This window comes from Fringilla coelebs, assembly GCF_963513975.1.
Source record: "Fringilla coelebs genome assembly, chromosome: 4".
Lineage (NCBI taxonomy): Eukaryota > Metazoa > Chordata > Aves > Passeriformes > Fringillidae > Fringilla > Fringilla coelebs.
The window spans coordinates 3,068,666-3,087,600 of NC_140032.1; the positions used below are offsets into that span (position 1 = coordinate 3,068,666).

General features: G+C 48.8%; 1 protein-coding gene across 1 annotated transcript; it reads left to right on the forward strand.

Moving 5' to 3' along the window:
* Positions 1-901: 901 nt before the first annotated feature.
* On the forward strand, positions 902-18,086 carry PANK2 (pantothenate kinase 2). Its single transcript, XM_084204178.1, has 7 exons — positions 902-1,187; positions 10,021-10,373; positions 11,482-11,735; positions 12,689-12,865; positions 13,105-13,228; positions 14,761-14,886; positions 15,533-18,086. Exons 1-7 carry the CDS (start codon positions 977-979, stop codon positions 15,581-15,583), a joined length of 1,296 nt encoding a protein of 431 aa, XP_084060304.1. The 5' UTR covers positions 902-976; the 3' UTR covers positions 15,584-18,086.
* The last annotated feature ends 849 nt before the right edge of the window (positions 18,087-18,935 follow it).

Here is an 18,935-nt window from a genome sequence, read left to right on the forward strand (position 1 = left end):
CATCATTATGGCATCCTGTAGTCTGGGAATCTGTGTTTTCCTTTTGAATTCTCATCCTCTTGGTTGTTGCTTACACCCCTCTTCATGGCTGCCTCAATTTTTCTGCCACCAGGGCTTTTCCTGCTGTGCTTGATGATAAACACAGGATCAGGGTTTAAAGAACAGGGATGTGTCCACACTAGAATTATGTTGGGATGTAAAGGAGAGCTGAGGATTTTAAGATTTTAGCAGGAAATTCTTCCTTGTGAAGGTGGTGAGGCCCTGGCACAGGGTGCCCGGAGAAGCTGTGGCTGCCCCTGGATCCCTGGAACTGTTCCAGGCCAGGTTGGACAGGGCTTGGAAAAACCTGGGATAGAGGAAGGTGTCCCTGCCCAAGGCAGGGGGTGGAACGAAGCGGTTTCTAAGGTCTGTTCAGGCCCGCCATGGTGGGTTGCAGACCGCCCTACGTCTATATGCATCGTCATCTGCATATGCAGATCATATTCAAATAAACCCCTCCGCGCGGCCCAGCCCAGCCGAACCTACTGCGGTTCTTCTCTTCGGCCCCCCGCGTTGCCATAGTTACCAGGCTGTCAATCACCGCGCCTTCTCCCGCCCTACCCGGACAGCTCTCTCGATCATTGGGCGGTTGCCGTGTCAATCTCGCTTCAGAGGAAGCCCATAGGCCAGAGCTACCGCATATCGACCCGCCTCACCCGGGTGCACGCTCCCGATTGGGTAGCCGCTCTTGTCACTCTACGCGGCCGACAGCAGGGGGCGGACCCAGCTCCCCGCTGCCGCTCAATACCGGTCTACCATTGGCGAATCCTCCTGTCGCTCTGCGCCGCGGTGGGCGCGGATTGGCTGCCGCCTCACGGGGTGTCCCGCCCCGCGGGGCCGTGCGGCGCAGGCGCGCCGGGGGCGGTGGCTGCGGCGGTGGTGGCTGAGCGGGGCCGGAGCGGGGCCGGGCGGCCCATGGGGCCGGGCCGCGCTGCCGATGGAGCCGCCGCGCAGCTGTGGCGATGGCGCGGAGGACGAGAAGAAGCCGCGGCGGCGGGGCGGCAGTGCGGACGCCGGACCTTCCCAACTGCGGCGGCGGAGCAGCGGCGGCGCGGCGGGCGCGGACGGTGCGGCGGGTCCGCAGCCCCGCGAACGCGGCGGGTCCGTGAGCCGGCAGCGGCGGGACTCGGTCCGCAAGAACCGCCCGCGTGAGTGCGGGGAAGCGGGAACGGCAGCGGGGGGGGGGGGGGGGCTCAGAGGATGGGGAGGGGCGGGGCTTATGGTAATGAGCCAAGTGGGCGGTGCCGCTGTGGGTGGGGCTGTGGGGCGTGGTCAGAGGAGGTGGGGCCGGGGGCGACACCGGGGAGGGATGGGGACCCTGGGACAGCGCGGGGCGCCGTGAGATGGACACGGCACGGACAGCGTGGGGACAGCACGGCGGGGACACGGTGGGGTGAGGGATTGTACAGGGTGGGCAGGCTGGGGATAGCCCTGTGGGGTGATGGCATGGGCACTGCATGGCCAGGCTGGAACACCATGGGGACACAGGGTGACTTGTCCAGCGTGGCCGGACAGGGGACAGCACGGAGGGACACGGTGGGGTGATAATTGTCCAGCATCATCAGCTTGGGAATAGCACTGCGAGGTGGTGGCATGGGCTCTGCATGGCTAGTTTGGGGACAGCATGGTGGGGGTGTGGTGGGACAGTGACATGGGCTCACCAGGTTGGGCTGAAGGGTGGGACAAGCTGAACTCCGAGAGCTCTAGGAGGTTTAGGGTGAGGTGACACCTGCCTGGTGGGACAGGACATGGGATGGGGCTGTGGAAGACGCTGAGGTTCCCAGATTGGGGACCTTGGATGGGAAGGAAGGGAAGGCACCTTCAGGTGACAGTGAGGAAAACGACACAGCAGGACAGATGGAGGGACCAGGGTTTGAGGTTGTGGGGCTGGACTGGTAACTGTAAAGCAAAGCAATGGAGAGCAAAGGGAATAATTTAAATTTTGGGAGAGAAGAACCTGACAGGTTTGGCAGGAGCTGGACACAGATCAAACCAGGCTTTCTAAGGGGGAAAAAAAATCCCTAGAACCACGTTTGTAAATGTCCTACTGAAACAGCAAAATGGATGGCAGCCTTCATTTTGGGAGCAGCGGGAGCTGCTGTGCAGGTGCCGTGGCTGTCCCTGACTTCAGCCATATTTGAGGAATAACCAAGAGATTATTTCTTGACTTCTGCTGGAGTCCTTCCTCCTGGAAGGAAATTGCCATTCCCTGAAAATGAAACAGCCTCCGTGTAATTCCTTGGTACCTGCACAGCTGTTAAAAAGGTGTGAGCAAGGAATCTGGGCTGAAAGCAGGGATCTGCTGCATCTCAGCTGTGACTGGCAGTGCTGAGACACTGTTGTTACCATATTTATGGGAAGTTTTAAGAGTGTTTCTTCTCTTTTTTTTTTTGATTGCTGGTGAAAAAGGCACTTAGTGTGAAAAATGGGAATAGAGGACCTTGAGGCTCTTAATTAGAGACTTGTTAAAAGGCTGCAGGGACATGAAAGATCTCTGGTATGAAAATGAGGGAGGACTGGAGCTCTGCATTAGGTGATAATTCTCTGCCTTGCTCGGGGCAGTTTCTGTGTCTTCTCTGGAAAATGTGAATTAAAGTTGGATGCTGAGTGTGGCATGGGATACTTAAAGGAAAACAGGTGTTCTGGCAGCTTTCAAAAAAGGGTTTGGCTTGAGTCTGGAAGGTCAGCATGGTGGGATTTGGGATTACAATGTAGTCTGACTTTCCTAAATTATTCTTGTGACAAGTGGAAGAGAAATATGCAGGAGCAGGTGAGTCTCTTAGCAGGGACAATGCCTGATGTCACAATCTGTCATGTTTTAGAGTTAAAATGCTCCATCCCACCTTCAGGAAGACTACAGCTAAAATGAAAGGAAACCATTTAATGGGTGTGGGATCAAAAATGTCCTACTTTAGCTCCCACTTGTCTGCTGCTGGCATGTGGCAAAGGAGCTGGGTGACCTTGAGGCTTGTCTTGCCTGGCTGTGCTGGCAGATGCCCTGGCAGATGAGCCCCACTTCCCCAGGAATGAAAGGATTTTGGCAGACTCATGATCCTCCTTCCTCCTCAGCCCTCTGAGCCTGTAATGTGCAGTCAGGGCTGTCTCACTGCAGAGAGCAGGGAAGAGGATTGGATTTGGGATAGATCTGAAATAAACTCTGCACCCAGTATGCCAGCTGTGTGCCTTCATGCACTGTGGGCTTTAAATTCCCTGTTTGAAAGTCATGTGGAAGTGGTGCTTGGGGGGGATGTGGATTAGGGGTGAAGATGACAGTGCTGTGTTACCAGTTGGAATTGAGCTTGGAAGTCTTTTCCAGCCTGAATGATTCTGTGAAATGATTCCTGGTGCACTCGAGGGGCTTTCCTGCAGACACTGGGATTTTCTCTGTACCCTGGCAGAAGAGGGAGAAGTCAAGGGCACTGTTGCTCTCAGAGGGGACTGAGAAGTGTCCCTGAAAACACAAAGTGGAGATTGTTGAAGCTTTGGAGCGTTACATTGGGAAGGGGAGTCTGACGGGGTTATTAGTGCAGGCAGACATGTCATGCACAAAAACTTTATCAGTTTCAGGAACAATGCAAGAAAATTCCCTTCTGGCACTGAATTATCAGTGCTACTATTGAAATCCATACTTAAAAATTGGACTGGGAAGACTCCAGATGAGTAATGAGGATATTCCCCTCATGGTTCTTATGGGAGCTGTGGCTGTGGGCAGGGTGAAGTGCCAAGCAGAAACCTGATGATGGTCATAATGAGCAGGGGAATGTTTTTTTTAATGAATCTTTTTTATAAGAGAAAGAGATCAGCGTTTCAATTCATCAGCTTTCCCCCTTTTCCCCTTCTTCCACTCCCTCCCTGCTCATCCTGAAATCTTGGGGTATTCAACAGAGGTGAATTTAGGTTATTTCCCTGGTGAACAAAATGTGCTTCTCCCTTCTGTAGCTTGTTTGTTTGTTTCCTGAGAAAATATTATTTCTCTTCAACTGATCCCTTTTTTGGAAATTTTAGTATCTTCTGTCAGGATCATGCAAATACATAATGGACATATGACTTTAAATTTTCAATTTACAAAGCATCCAAGAAAAGGTAAAAATAAAATGCTGTTTGGCACCTCTTTGGTAGTACAAAATTTAAGCTTTGATGTTTAAATATCCTTTTCTGTTTTGGAATGGTGTATGAAATATGAATTCCTATCAGAGCCTGTTTTTAGGAATAGGAGGAGATGTGGACTTAGTGTCACTTTATATTAAATGCTAATGAATTGTATTTTTTTCTCAGCTGTAAAATTTACAGCATGGTGTAACACTATTAAAATATAATATTGAATATTTCAGAGTAAGCCTAGAGGTGCTGTCACACACTGAACTAAATCATCAGCCTAATCTTTTTAGCTCCTGATATAATTGGCTCAGAAGTTAAGGATCACTCTGAAATACAACTCGAGCTGCTTGTTTTGTGATGAAAATCCACCATGGAGATCTTTAATTATATCACCTCTTTCATCTTGACAGTTCTGCAGCTTCCAGAATAAGTCTGTCGAGGGCTTTTTTATTTACACAGTGACCAATTTTATGAAGTAATTTACATATCAGATAAAGGCAATTTCTTTTTATTGCCCTGAAGATCTTACAGTCTGACTGCAAAAGGGATTTGAAGGGAGGGTAGCAGCTTTTGCTGTGGGCACACAAAGTATCCTGGAGCTTTTCTGGGATTATTTAGTCAGAGCTGTGAGCCTTTAACTTTGTTGGCAGACCAGTCTTTTGTTTGTTGCTGCATATCCATAGATCTGCCCCTGAGAAGAAGGTTTGTTTTTAAGACAAAGAACTGTTTATATGAAAATATATGGAGAGAGCTGCTTTTAAAATTGCTCAAGGGAAGCAAAACTTTGTCAGGCCAATGGTTTGGGTTGGGAGGGACCTTCAAGACCATCTCATTCCTCCCTCTGCCAAGGGCAGGGACACCTTCCATTAGTACAAGTTGTTCCAGCCTGGCCTTGGACACTTCCAGGAATGAGGCAGTCACAGCTTCTCTGCCCAGCTCACTGAGAATGGGCTTCATGGCTCTCATCCTCTAAAAAACAACAGACTTTCTGCAAGGAGACAGATTGCAGGAGCTTTGGAGCCGAGAGCAGAGGATTTCCTGCCTTTCTTGGAAATGCCCAAACACCCAAGGAACACCTAAACCCTTCCCAGAAGGTGCTGGGCATCAGGAGAGCCCAGAGGTCCATACAGTGCTTCCTGTGGCAGCCTTGGGATTTGCCATCCTTCCCATTGTTAAAGGAGACCTGCAAGGCTCTTCCCTCACCCAGAGCTCCAAGTGGCAGCAGGGAGGAGGTGATGAGAGGCAGTGTTTGCATCTCTGCTGGTGTCTGGTTATTGCAGCAGAACCTTCTGACTGAGCAAATTCAGCCTCGGGGATGCCCAGAGGGCTCCTGGATGCCAGCAATTCTCCTGCTGCTCCTGGAGATCTGCAGCAGATCTCTTGGAAGAATTGCTTCAGAGGCTTAAAAGGGAGAAATCTCTGGATGGCTTTCATCTGCTGGGAAAAAAAATAAATCAGTGTTTCAGGAGAAATCTTGGTGGCAGATGGTGATGGCGTTGATCCAGGAGAGCTTCCTCCTCCCTCCCTTGGATTTTTCTAGTTCTCAGACATGGAAGAGCTGTTGCAGCCCTGCATGTTCCTGTAAGTCTCAGGAAAAAAAAATCCAGTTCTTCATGTCCTTGGAATAGTTTCCTCCTCTTGTTTGTGTGCCATTCCCCTTTACTACAAAAAAGGGTTTATAGGGAAGTTTTGTCCCTGTAATGGATTGAGTTCTCCAACAGGTGTTACTGCATAGGGAATCCTTCACAGCCTGAGAAAGAAGTACTTAATTTTGAGCTCACATGCTTCTTCCTTGGATTCTTAACCTGTGGCTGGCATGTGTATAATGAGGACTCCATAATTAACAATCATTTGGGGTAAGATAATTACCTTAATAGTGTGTCTTTTTGAATTTATCCCTGGTGACTTGGGGAAGGTACAGCTGAGCTGCTGGCAGATGGAGAACACCAGCTGCTCAGTGTGGAGCTTTTCCAGCTGGTGCCACAGGGAGGTGTGAGGCAGCTCTGCTCGGAAGTTGTGTCCCACCTCAGGGACACCTCAGGGGGTTGGATTTGCTTTTTTAGGGCCAGTGCAGAGTGGAGATAGTGACCCCTGAGCCCAGCCTGGCTGCAGTTACTCCCAGCTCTGCTGGCATCATTCCTGTTTTCCTGTTCCTGGTGAGACAGATAGTGGATAACTGGTGTGGTTTAACTCCATGCCTAATGTTCTGCCCAAATAAAAACTGAATTTATGTATTCTAAAAAACCTAAGATCTTGATGGTACTGGGTTTGGGATGAAATTTCCAAGGAGCTCCCTGCTCTGTTTTTTGTGACCAGGAAAGCTGCCTAAAGTGATGGACCCAGTTGGTGTTTGCCCTGAAATCTGGAAGATTTATGTCACTGAGTGTAGGAGTTTGTGAGCTTCACTAGCAACTTTAAAACAAATATGTTATTTTACTGAAGCTGTGCATGTGCTACCAGCTGAGTGCTGGGAAGTGGGAGCCTGTTAGCCTCTGATGGAGCAGCCCCTGTGGCATTTGCAGGCATGTGGCTTCAGAGCATGGTGGTTTTGGATGTTTGTCTTTCCTGCTGCACATCTGAGGCCATCTCTGAGTCCCCAGCCTCTGCTCTCTCCCCATTTTTACCCCTGCATAGCCTGGCAGAGGGAGTGTGGGGGAAGATTGTTCTCTAAATGCAATGGGGATGCTTAAAAACAAACCCAGTGGACTTCAGAATGCAGAAATCAAATGGCATGTTCTGACAGGGACAAATACATTCCAGAAATCACAGAATTATGGAATGGTTTGGGTGGGATGGGACCTTAAAGACCATCTGCTTCCAGTCCCCCTGCCTTGGACACAGGAACACCTTCCACTGTCCCAGGTGGCTCCAAGCCCTGTCCAGCCTGGCCTTGAACACTTGCAGGGATCCAGGGGGCAGCTTCTCTGGACAGCCTGTGCCAGGGCCTCACCACCCTCACAGGAGAGAATTTCTTCCTCATATATAAATGTCTCCTTTTAGTTTAGAACCTTTCCCCTTTGTCTTATCACTATCTGCCTGTGTAAAAGTCCTTGGTTTGCTCCTGCTCCCTCCCTCTGTTGGGCTGCCATTCAGATTCCTTTCCCTTTCATTCATGAAAAGTTATTTTTGTGTCTCTTCTTGTTTGAAGTAAATGCCTCTGAAATGGAGAGTGATTGGGGTTTGGATGTATCTCCCAAAATAGAGCTTGCATCTTCTTTCAAGATTTCCTTTGGTGATGGTTGGGGGTGGCCTCTGTGGAAATACATAAAAATAACTTGGTTGATTAAAAATACTGTGGGGAGCTGCCAGTGCCAGCAGCTCCTGGGAGCTGGAAAGCTTTGGAAGGGCCTGTACAGCCACCAGATAAATCTGCCTAGGAGAGAATGTGTCCTCCAACTTGTCAGGCTGCTGCCTGTGCAAAGATTGTTCCCTGAAGAGCCTGGCACGAGGGATTCTTCCTCCAAAGGGAGAGGAATGAGGGTTTCTCCATGTTCCACCCTTATCTGTTTGCAGATAAGGAATTTTACTAAAACCCAAGATGCTGTTTTCCAAATGAACTTTGGTAACATCTACTCTGGAACGTGTCCAGAGAAGGGAGCAGAGCTGGGGAAGGGTCTGGAGCCCCAGGAGGGGCTGAGGGAGCTGGGCAGGGGCTCAGCCTGGAGCAAAGGAGGCTCAGGGGGGCCCTTGTGGCTCTGCACAGCTCCTGCCAGGAGGGGACAGCCGGGGGGTCGGGCTGTGCTCCAGGGAACAGGGACAGGAGGAGAGGGAACGGCCTCAGGCTGGGCCAGGGGAGGGTCAGGGTGGACATTGGGAAAGTTTCCACCCCAGAAGAGTGGTCAGGCATTGGCACAGCTGCCTGGGGCACTGTTGGAGTCCCCATCCCTGGAGGGATTTAACAGCCATGTGGATGTGGCACCTGGGGACCTGGATCAGTGGTGGCCTTGGCAGTGCTGGGGGAATGGTTGGGATTGTGGAGGTTTTTTCCAACATTTATGATTCCAGTATTCAGGTTTATTTTCTTCTGGAAGCTACCATAAGGATTGAATCCTGCTCCCATAAGCCCTTACATGTGGCTACATTTTTCCCTTTGCTCTGGATCCTGTGCATCTCGTTAGCTCCAGCCTCCCCTTTGGCTCATTAATGGTGATATTAATCTGTTCCAGTTCCCAGCTCTAATCGCAGATTCCATCAGATCAGGGGTTCTCTTGATCTTTTCCAAGAAGCTCATTATCTAACACAGCTGTAAATGTTGCTGGGCCTGACACTGATGCATATTTTGTACCATGGGGGAATTTGACTAATAAAATAATCCAATTAGACATTTGTTTTTGTCTCCCTGCGGCATCTTAGATTACTTGTCTACCTCAGCTCTGTGTTGTAATTAGGGAACGTTTGTACATCCCTTTGATGTAAAAGCACTGGTGTTATCCGTGGCTCTGGCTCTGGTTCAGAGCTTGGGAAAAGGAATAGCTGGGGATTAAACCTGCAGCAGGATCTGGCAAGGCTGTGGAAGCTGTCAGACCTGTGGGGAGGGATGTCGGTGTTTGGGTGGTTGTACAGCAAATATTCGAACATGAGGGATCTCTGAACAGGAGCTGTGCTCATGTTGGAGGAGTCTCTTGTCAAAGACAGCATTCTTGAAAATGGAGAGACCACATGGGTCCTTAGAGAACTGAATTAATTAATTCAGTGAAAACTATTTTCATAGAATCACAGGATGGTTTGGTATTGTATTTGTGGGGTTCCCAGATGAAGAAGGAATGCTGAATCTGACTCTATGTTGTTAGAAGGGTAATTTATTATTTTAAGATACTATATTATATTAAAGAATACTAAACTAAACTATACTAAAGAATACAGAAAGGATACTTACAGAAGGCTAAAAAGATAATAATGAAAATTCGTGACACAGCTTGACCCTGATTGGCCAATAAGTCAAAACAATTCACATGAAACCAATGAAACAATCACCAGTTGGATAAACAATCTCCAAACACATTCCACATGGGAGTACAACACAGGAGAAGCAAATGAGATAAGAATTTGTTTTCCTTTTTCTCTGAGCCTTCTCAGCTTCCCAGGAGAAGAATCCTGGGTGAAAGGATTTTTCCAGAAAATATGACTGTGACAGTTTGGGTGGGAAGGGACCTTAAAGACCATCAAGTTCCATCCCCCTCCCATGGGTAGGGGTGCTAGAAAGGTGCTCATGCTATGGCTGTGCCATGCCCTGTCTCATTTACAGTAGGAGCATTGGGGTAGGACGGTGGGGATGGACGGAGATGAGAGATCTCTGCAGCCAGGCCATGGAACTTGTGGGTTATTGCAAAGGGCCTGGGTGCAGGGCCCTGCTGGGGGCTGCCAGCCACAGCTCAGAGCAGCCCCAGAGGGGAGAGACAGTGGTGAAGAGGATGAGGGAGAGAGGATGAGAGGATAAGAGAGTAAGAGAGCGAGGTTCCCATTACAATACAATAAATCTTCTGTGCTGAATATTCTAATTCTCACTAACCAATCCAGTACAATAGCCAAATCCTGTAGCATTTACATACAGCCTATAAGAATCATTACATTAGCACACTGTGTTACATTTTAAACCCTAAAAAACTCCTCTTTGGACCCCTTCTGCCAAGCTAGCAGGGTCTGCTCTGCCCCTTGGACCTGTATGCAAGCAGAGGGTGTTGTTTCATCAAAAGGGGATTACCTTCAGTCCAGCCATACCATTATTTTCCAGTTGTTCAGTAACCAAGATATCTCAAAACTTGCTTTCATTTCAATCTCGTTTATAGTTTCTATAATCTCAAAGTCTTTTGCCAGGCAACCATATTTATAAGGCTTTCCTGTTTCATTTTCCCCAACAATTTACTCTTTGTCTTCTCTCTCCAGTCTTTCCCTGGTTTGGCTTGGACATCGGAGGCACCTTGGTCAAACTGGTTTATTTTGAACCCAAGGACATCACAGCCGAAGAGGAAGAGGAAGAAGTAGAAAACCTCAAAAGCATCCGCAAATACCTGACCTCAAACGTAGCCTATGGCTCCACAGGCATTCGGGATGTGCACCTTGAGCTCAGGGACCTTACCCTGTGTGGACGTAAAGGCAATCTGCACTTTATACGCTTTCCTACCCATGACATGCCTGCTTTTATCCAAATGGGAAGCGAAAAGCACTTCTCGAGCCTCCACACTACCTTATGTGCCACGGGAGGTGGAGCGTACAAATTTGAGCAGGACTTTCGCACAGTAGGCATTTTTGGCTTCTATACCGTTAGGATCTGATAGTGACGTTGCTTTGAAAGCTTCAAACTAGAAACTTTGCTCTGCACGCTCTCAGATTTCTCTAAATCTGTGTTTTGATGCTGTCTGTAACTCCAGTTCAAGTTGGCATCTCCAAATTTAAACACTTCCTGCACTGAATGTAACTCTAAAATTGTTCACTAATGATCTTTCTTACACATCTTCCTCTCTATTTTTAATCTCTTCTTGTGCTAATCTCAGTCTTTTGGGTTTGTTTTTAAACTCATTGCTGTCTTTCTCCTGCTTTATTTTCTTCCTTTGCTCGCCTGGTTTCGTTTCTAACACCTGTGTGAATGAGCTGGTTGAGGTTCAGGTTTATTTGGTGGTAAATGTAACTGTCAGGAAGTTCATAGTTGGGATTGGACATCATTATGTGGCTTCATTCCAAGTGGGATCCTTGTTCATGGTGAAGAATGTGTGATGAATATTTGTTTAGTCAGGGCTTGGAAAAATGCAACTAAAGAGGCTTTTGGAGCATCATTAAGGGTGAAAAGCCCTCTAAGATCATCCAATCCAGCGCTGCCAAGGCCACCACTGACCCATGTCCCCAAGTACCACATCCACATGGCTTTAAATCCCTTCAGGGATGGGGATTCTACCACTATCCAAGGCAACATAACTATTTGTGTTAAGTTTTTCCTAATATCCAGTTTTGTGTGGTCAAGGCAGTGGCATCCTTGTGCTTTTTTTTTTTGATGTTCTTTTGGATGGGTTTTGTGGGATATTTTGATCAAACAATGTGAGTCCCCCCTCATTTTTCCTGGTTTTTCACACCAGTCCCTCAGCATCAGAGCCTAAATCAGGGCTGTGGGAGTTGCTGAAGTTCTTTCAGTGTCCATCTGTGGATCCAGATTGTTTTCCCCTGTTCCTCACCTGAGGGTTGCTGTACTTTGGAGTCCCTGTGCTCTCCTGTGATCCATTCTCCCTCAGCCTCCACAGGGAGCATGGACAGAGCTGGACTGAGCTGGTAGTGAATGCATTTTTCCAGCTCTGAGCATAAATACTTCAAATCCCTGGCTAATCTTCAATATTCCTCTTTTTTCCTTCCCACCAGATGGGTGACCTTGAGCTCTGTAAGCTCGATGAGCTGGACTGCCTTATTAAAGGAGTGCTGTACATCGACTCCGTGGGCTTCAATGGACACTCAGAGTGTTACTATTTTGAGAACCCCACGGATGCTGAGAGGTGCCAGAAGCTTCCATTCAACCTGGAGAATCCCTATCCTCTCCTCCTGGTGAACATTGGCTCAGGGGTCAGCATTTTGGCTGTCTATTCCAAAGACAACTATAAACGGGTAACAGGCACCAGGTGAGTGCTGGGGGAGGTAAAGAGACTTGGATTTTGGGATCTGGAGCACATTTCTGCTTTGTATATGGCATTTTCAGGGACAAGCTGCAATAAAAGTGAGGGGAATGACCAAGCTCCTGCTCTTACTGCAGTTATTCCCTGCCAGAAAAGATCCATTCTGGAAAAGAGGATGTGGATTTCATGGTTTGGTGTCTTTACTGCAGCCAGTCTCCATCAAAGCTGGTTTTACAGTTGCTCTGCTGCAGGAATTTAAGGGCTTTATTTATTTCCTTTCTGATGTCATGTTGTTTGGGATTGTTAACAACTCTAAGCTTTGATCCGAGAAGTCGAGATTTCCATCCTGATTTCCAGAAGTTGCCAGATTTTGGTGGAAGGGATAATGGCATAGCAGTAGTTCCCCAGTTACTGCCCATCTTGAAGATGTGGCTTTTGTGTCCTGGCAAAGCCATAGAGTTCTGTGGCTTTAAGCTTTCCTGGATTCCCTGAAAGGCACTAGTAGGAATGATAATGATAATAATTTTAAATTCCCTCAGTACAAATTCTTAACTCTCACTAAACATCATTAGTAGCATCTCTGTGCTGTGAAGTGAACAAGACAGGGTTTTCCCCCAGCTTTTGGATATCTGCCCTGACACTCCAGTTATCCCTAAATAACTAACATAACTATCCCTAAATAAACTAACATTTATTTTAAGATTAACATCTCTGGATGCTGGGAAGAAAGTGGTCAGTATAACATAAAAAAATCAAGGTTTCATTTCACAGCATGGCCTGTGCAGAAGGCTGTGAGGGATTCCTAACAGCCTCATGTGAGAGGAACAGACTTTAAGGAAAATGCTGCCTTTCCAAGATGGTTTTCCCTAAAACAGAGCTCAGGAATGGGGTGACCTGAGCGAACTGGGATGCAGAGCTGAACAATCTGAGCTTTCATTTTCATTTTGCTTTACTTGCAGCCTTGGAGGGGGAACCTTCTTTGGCCTCTGCTGCCTTCTGACAGGCTGCTCCACGTTTGAGGAGGCCCTGGAGATGGCATCCCAGGGGGACAGCACCAAGGTGGACAAACTGGTGAGGGACATCTACGGAGGAGACTACGAGCGCTTTGGGCTGCCAGGCTGGGCTGTGGCATCCAGGTAAAGCCCTGCCTGGCTCTCATGCTGGTTTTGTTTCCTCTGGAGATCCTGCAAGGATGAAAAACTGGATTTAGGTGCCCTAGGAGAGCAACCATTCCTAAGAGATCTAAGTTATGCATAGCAATGCTTTTTGAAGTTAGAAATCAGTCCTTCAAGATGAATCACTTTGGTTAAATTAGCAGTTCTCATTTTCTCCTGGAATTCTGGTGGAACCTTTAACCCCAAAACTGTCTTTACAGCTTTGGAAACATGATGAGCAAGGAGAAGAGGGAATCTGTCAGCAAGGAGGACCTGGCCAGGGCCACTTTAATCACCATCACCAACAACATTGGCTCCATAGCACGGATGTGTGCCCTTAACGAGGTATTTTGGGAATCTCTTCCCTTGGTCCCTGCCTGAAACATCAGCTGTGTGCTGCTGCCTGCTTGAGGAATGTGCCTCTCTCTGGGAGCAGCTCTGGGAAGCAGTGGGAGAGGAGGAAAGGAGGGATGGGGGGTGTAGAGGCTGGATATCTTCTCCTGTGCTGTTTTTATGAGTTGCTCTGGATTTCTTGGCCAAGTCCCACCACTGCCACGGCCTTTGCTGCATCTCTGTGCTTTCAGCTTCTTTACAGTGCTGCCTTGTTGCATTCATGTCAAGCAGCATTGTACAGGGCTATGAAAGAGCAGAGACATGCTCTGCACTCCATCCTGAGCCTGCTTCCACTGGATGGGCTGATGAAATCCAGCATCCTCCTGACTCCTCTGGCTCTGCAGCCAAAATGAGACAAGACACGTCCTGAACAGCCTTGCTCATAATATATCTGGTAATTCCTTGCTCTGGAGCTCAGCTGAATGAAAAGAGGATCCTGAATAGTTCAGGGGAAATGTTTATCATTGTGGGGAGGGAAGGAAAATCCACAGCAGGATATGATTGCAGGAGCAGGTAAAACTTGATCTGATTCCTCAGAAAGAGGAGGAACTGAATTGTTTTCATGTTGGAGAACAAGAAAGCTTCAGAGCTTGGATCAGAAATATTTTGGGATAGAAAAGTAAGCCTGGAGGTCTGGTTTAAATCCACAATTATCACTGCTTGGTTGGTCTTTTTCTTTCTTTAAAAATTGTGTTGGTTATGGACTCCTAATCAGTTTTTTCCCCCCCAGTTTAACAGTAGAGTCACTCAGCTGTTTCATGATGGATCAAAGGCCAGAGCTGCAGGAGGGGAAGCAGGTGGCACTTGATGCTCAGTGTTCCCAGGCAGGATAAGGATTTTGTAGGAAAATCAGCTATTCTATCCAAATCCCTGAGTTAGAAAAGCTGTAGTGTGGCCTGGGAATTTCTGGGAGCGTCTGAGGGTGGCTTAAAACAGCCTGGTCCTGCTTTCTGATGGAATTGTGTGTGGTGTTCTGCACATTCTGCCAGACACTTTCAGCAGGAACTTAATTTATAGAATTTCAGAGCCATTTGGCTTGGTAAAGTCCTTTAAGATCATCCAGTCCAACCATTCCCCCAGCACTGCCAAGGCCAGCACTGACCATGTCCCCAAGTGCCACATCCACAGGGCTTCTAAATCCCTCCAGGGATGGGGACTCACCCTGGGCAACTGTGCCAGGGCTGGAAAACCCTTTCAATGAAGAAATTTATCCAAATATCCAATCTCACCTCCCCTGGCCCAGCCTGAGGCCGTTCCCTCTCCTCCTGTCCCTGTTCCCTGGAGCACAGCCCGACCCCCCGGCTGTCCCCTCCTGCCAGGAGCTGTGCAGAGCCACAAGGTCCCCCCTGAGCCTCCTTTGCTCCAGGCTGAGCCCCTGCCCAGCTCCTGGTGCTCCAGATCCTTCCCCACATGGGGGTTTTATCATTGCAAGCAGAAAATAGAATTTAGCCTTAATATTCCTTTTTTTCCCTTAACACTTGCAGAACATCAACCGTGTGGTGTTCGTGGGCAACTTCCTTCGGATCAACACCATCTCCATGAGGCTCCTGGCCTATGCCCTGGACTACTGGTCAAAGGGACAGTTAAAAGCACTTTTCTTGGAACATGAGGTAAAATTCCTTTTTAAAATTTGTCTCATGGCAAAATACAAATCCTTGGAGTGCTCTGGAAAGAGCCATGTGGAGCTGTTGGGTGCATGCAGTACAGGAGGAGTTCAGGGCTTTGCTGCTACAGCCACAGCTTCGTTTTATTTTATTTTAATTTTCATCACATACCTCCCTGTAGTTGTATCTTTCCCCTTTCCTTTATATGTTGTTAAAATTAAACTGTGTAATAGCCTGGAGAAGGGAGGGCTCCAGGAAGACTTTCCAGTGCCTAAAAGAGCTCCAATAGAGCTGGAGAGGGATGTGACAAGGGCCTGGAGTGACAGGACAAGGGGAATGGTTTCCCACTGCCAGAGGGCAGGGATGGGTGGGATATTGGGAAGGAATTCTGCCCTGTGAGGGTGGGCAAGCCCTGGCACAGGGTGCCCAGAGAAACTGTGGTTGTTCCTGGATCCTTGGAAGTGCCCAAGGCCAGGTTGGACATTTGGGCTTGGAGCCACACTGGGAGATGTCCCTGTCCATGGCAGGGGTGGCACTGGATACCTGCAAGGTCCTTTCCAACCCCAGCCATTCCCTGGTTGTGTGGGCATTGCTGTTCCTGTGTCAGGAAACATTCCATGGATTTTCACTGCCTGCCCCATCTGCTCCTCAGGGTTACTTTGGTGCAGTTGGAGCTCTCCTGGGACTGCTGGACTCAGCCTGACTGTGCAGGATCTGTGTTGGACCTGTGGATTCAGGGCACTCCCCCTGGTTTGGGGGTCACTGAGGCCATGTTTCGTGTCACAGCCTCCACTGAGACTGTTCCACTCTGGTGGCCTGTGGGGATGGGTGTCTGGAAGAGTTGAAATCCATCTGGGATTACAGCACAGGTTTGTTCCTAAGGATGTGATTGGAATACACTGGCTGGACCTGGGGGTGTATGGGAAGGTCTGGGGGGCATTTCAGTCCCATGGAATTGCCCTTTTTAGGGGAATTTTTTTAGTTTTACTCCATGTTTAATGACGGTGACAAAGCAGAGCAGGGGCACTCCGCTCCTTCCACTGGCATCCCTTGGAGTGCCAAGTGCCCAGGTCAGTTCTGTGTTCACAGTAAGAGGTTCTCTGTGTGCTGGAAAATGGTCTGGGAAAGGGGCAGAGCATCAACACAGCCCTGGTGTGTGTACCTAACTCCATATGGCCCACTAGACCCACACTGGGACACAGCTGTGCTGCCAGCCAGGCTTTATTTATCCCTGTTCCACATGTCCTTGTCCCAGGGATGGAAGGCACAGCACAGCACGGGTCTGTGCCTCAGGGTGAGTCCCATTGCAGCCTGCAGCCCTCCTGCACCTCATCAACACCCTCTAGGATGGTGTCAGGGCTGTCAGTCTGCCTCCAGCCTCCAGATCTAGAGTTGAGGGTGGAATAAGGATATTTGTTTGTTTGTCTTCTCTCTGTTACCAAACTCCACCAAAGAGACACTTCCTTCAGTCACACTTGGATCTCTGTAATATTCCATGTTACATTTTTCATGGCCGCACTCATTCTGGGGGAGTTCTCCCCCTTCCATGCATGCTGTACTCCCTCTTTCCCCTGTGCATGCTGCCACACAGCCTGTGAGCAGGATACTGCAGTGTGGAGCCCCTGTGGAAGTTGCACCCCGGGGATGGGGGGTTGGAGTGGATCCTGCACACTCAATAAACACTCTCTAAAAGCAACGAGGTATCTGCACCTTCCCTGGGGATGGGAGCTCATGGAGACACAGCTTTGGAAGTGCTCTGGCTTCCCAGCAGGCAGCTCTGTGGAGCACAGGGAAAGCTGGTCAGATCCTTCAGATCAGGTCCTGGTGTCAGGGTTTATCCCAGGATATCAGAATCACCATCACCCTGACCCCAATACATCCTTCCAGTTCTGGTTTCTTCCCAGAGAAACCAATTTCCAATTTTTTTGAATTTTTTCCAATTGGAATTTTTTTCCAATTCCAATTTTTCTCTGATTCCCTTGTGGGCCTGGCTGGAAGTGCTGGACAGAGCACTTTAAAGAGCATTAATTCTGGGGAAATTGCAACAGTTTTGGCTTTGATGAAAACCAAGCCCTTCCCTGCCTTATGAATCCTGCCCAGCTCTGCTTGTTGCTGTATCCTGAGATCTGAGCACTCCAAGGTGGGTTCCTTGTGTGGCACCTCCCTCTGAAAAGGGAGGAAACGACAGATTCAGAGGGTGTTTGCTTTGCTGGGTAGATTTGTGTTTGTCCCTAAACCTCAGCTGACCTGAGCTGGGATTCTGGACACAGCCAGGGATTTGATCCCAGTAAAATCAGGGAAAAGAACACAGGGCTCCTGGGGAAGGTGATCTGTGCTGGCTGGGGAGGAAAATGTTTGTTTTTCCTGCAGCCTTACACAAGTTCCATTTGTGTCCTGGTCTTTATTCCACGAGGTGCTACTGGACAGCTGAGGGCTGGAAGCAGGATCATACAGCTCAGGGAATGGTTTGGGTGGGAGGGGACCTCAAAGCCCCTCTCATTCCATGGGCAGGGACATCTCCCACTGGCCCAGGTTGCTCCAAGCCCTGTCCAGCCTGGCCTTGGGCACTGCCAGGGATCCAGGGACAGCCACAGCAGCTCTGGGCGCCCTGTTTGGGATCAGCTGAATTCAAGTTCTCATTTATTCTTCACTCCTTGTGAGATCACACAAGAGTTCCCAAATTCTCCATTAAAAACATCTCCATTTCCAAAGTGCTGACTGAAGGGTTGCTGGACTCAGCTCTTGCAGTACCACCTGAAATTTAACACACATGTACCTGGCTGGCCTTTCACCCACCCTCACGGCCAAAACTCATGGAGAAGGCACAGGAACTTTGGCTTTTTGCAATGTCTGTGTGCCTGGGACCTGTGTGGCTCCTTGGTGTAACAGGTCACTGATAGCCTGGGCTGGGCAGGGTGTGGGAATCCTTCAGATCCACAGGAAAAAGCCTGGCTTTTATTAAGCACAGCAGCCTTGGGAGCAGAAACCACCTTGCCATGCTTCTGCTGTGGAGGGCTGGGAAATCTCTGGGAATTCCCAGCAGCAATCCCAGAGCCTGATCCACCCCAGTCCCTGCCCCAAGGCACTGGAGTCCCTGGGCTCAGCATCCTGCACATTTCACTTCCTCACTCCATGGAACTCCTGTGGAACTCCTTTTTCTCTGGATTTTGGAGCAGCTCCAGCACAGTCTGATCCCAGCACCAAAGTTCCTGGTTTATTGTCTATTCCTTTTTTGTAAACTTCTTGATTTTTTTCTTTGTTATAAAATATTAGTTATTTTTTTATATGTTTCAAACCCTTTGTTTGCTTTATGTCTCATTCTTGGAGCCGCAGCACAGTGGGATGGATGTTGATAGGAATGAGCAGGAATGTTCTGGGGAAATTTGGGTTGACCCCACTTGGTTTTTAGCTTCTTGAAAATAATTGTTGGCAATCCTGCATGTTTCAGGTTCTGGGAATCAGCTGCATTTCAAAACATTTTAAAGAAGGGGGGGGAAGAATTTAAAGAGCATTAATTATTCTGGGGAAATTGCAACAGTCTTGGCTTTGATGAAAACCTTCATTACGGATCATTGATACGAATGGGACTGGTGGGGAGGGTACAGCATCAATCCAGAGTAGGAGCTGTGGGGTGGAAGCACCAAAAATCACTTCTGTGTAGCTCTGTGGGAGATCCAGACTTTGTCCTAGCAGGGGGAGGCACCCAGCGAGCTCATCATCCCAAAAATGGCTGGAAGGGCAGCACAGTCCTGGGGATCCTTCTGGAGAAGGTGAACAGAACGCTGAGGGATGGCTTCCCACTGCCGGAGGGCAGGGACAGATGGGATAGTGGGAAGGAATTCTGCCCTGTGAGGGTGGGGAGGCCCTGGGATGGATTTCCCAGAGAAGCTGTGGCTGCCCCTGGATCCCTGGAAGAGTCCAAGGCCAGGCTGCACGGGGCTTGGAGCAGCCTGGGCTAGTGGGAGCTGTTCTTGACCGTGACGGGGTGAAATGAGATGGGATTTAAAGTTCCTGCTCATCCCAAGGGTTCCGTGGTTTGGGTGGTGTCCAGGTGG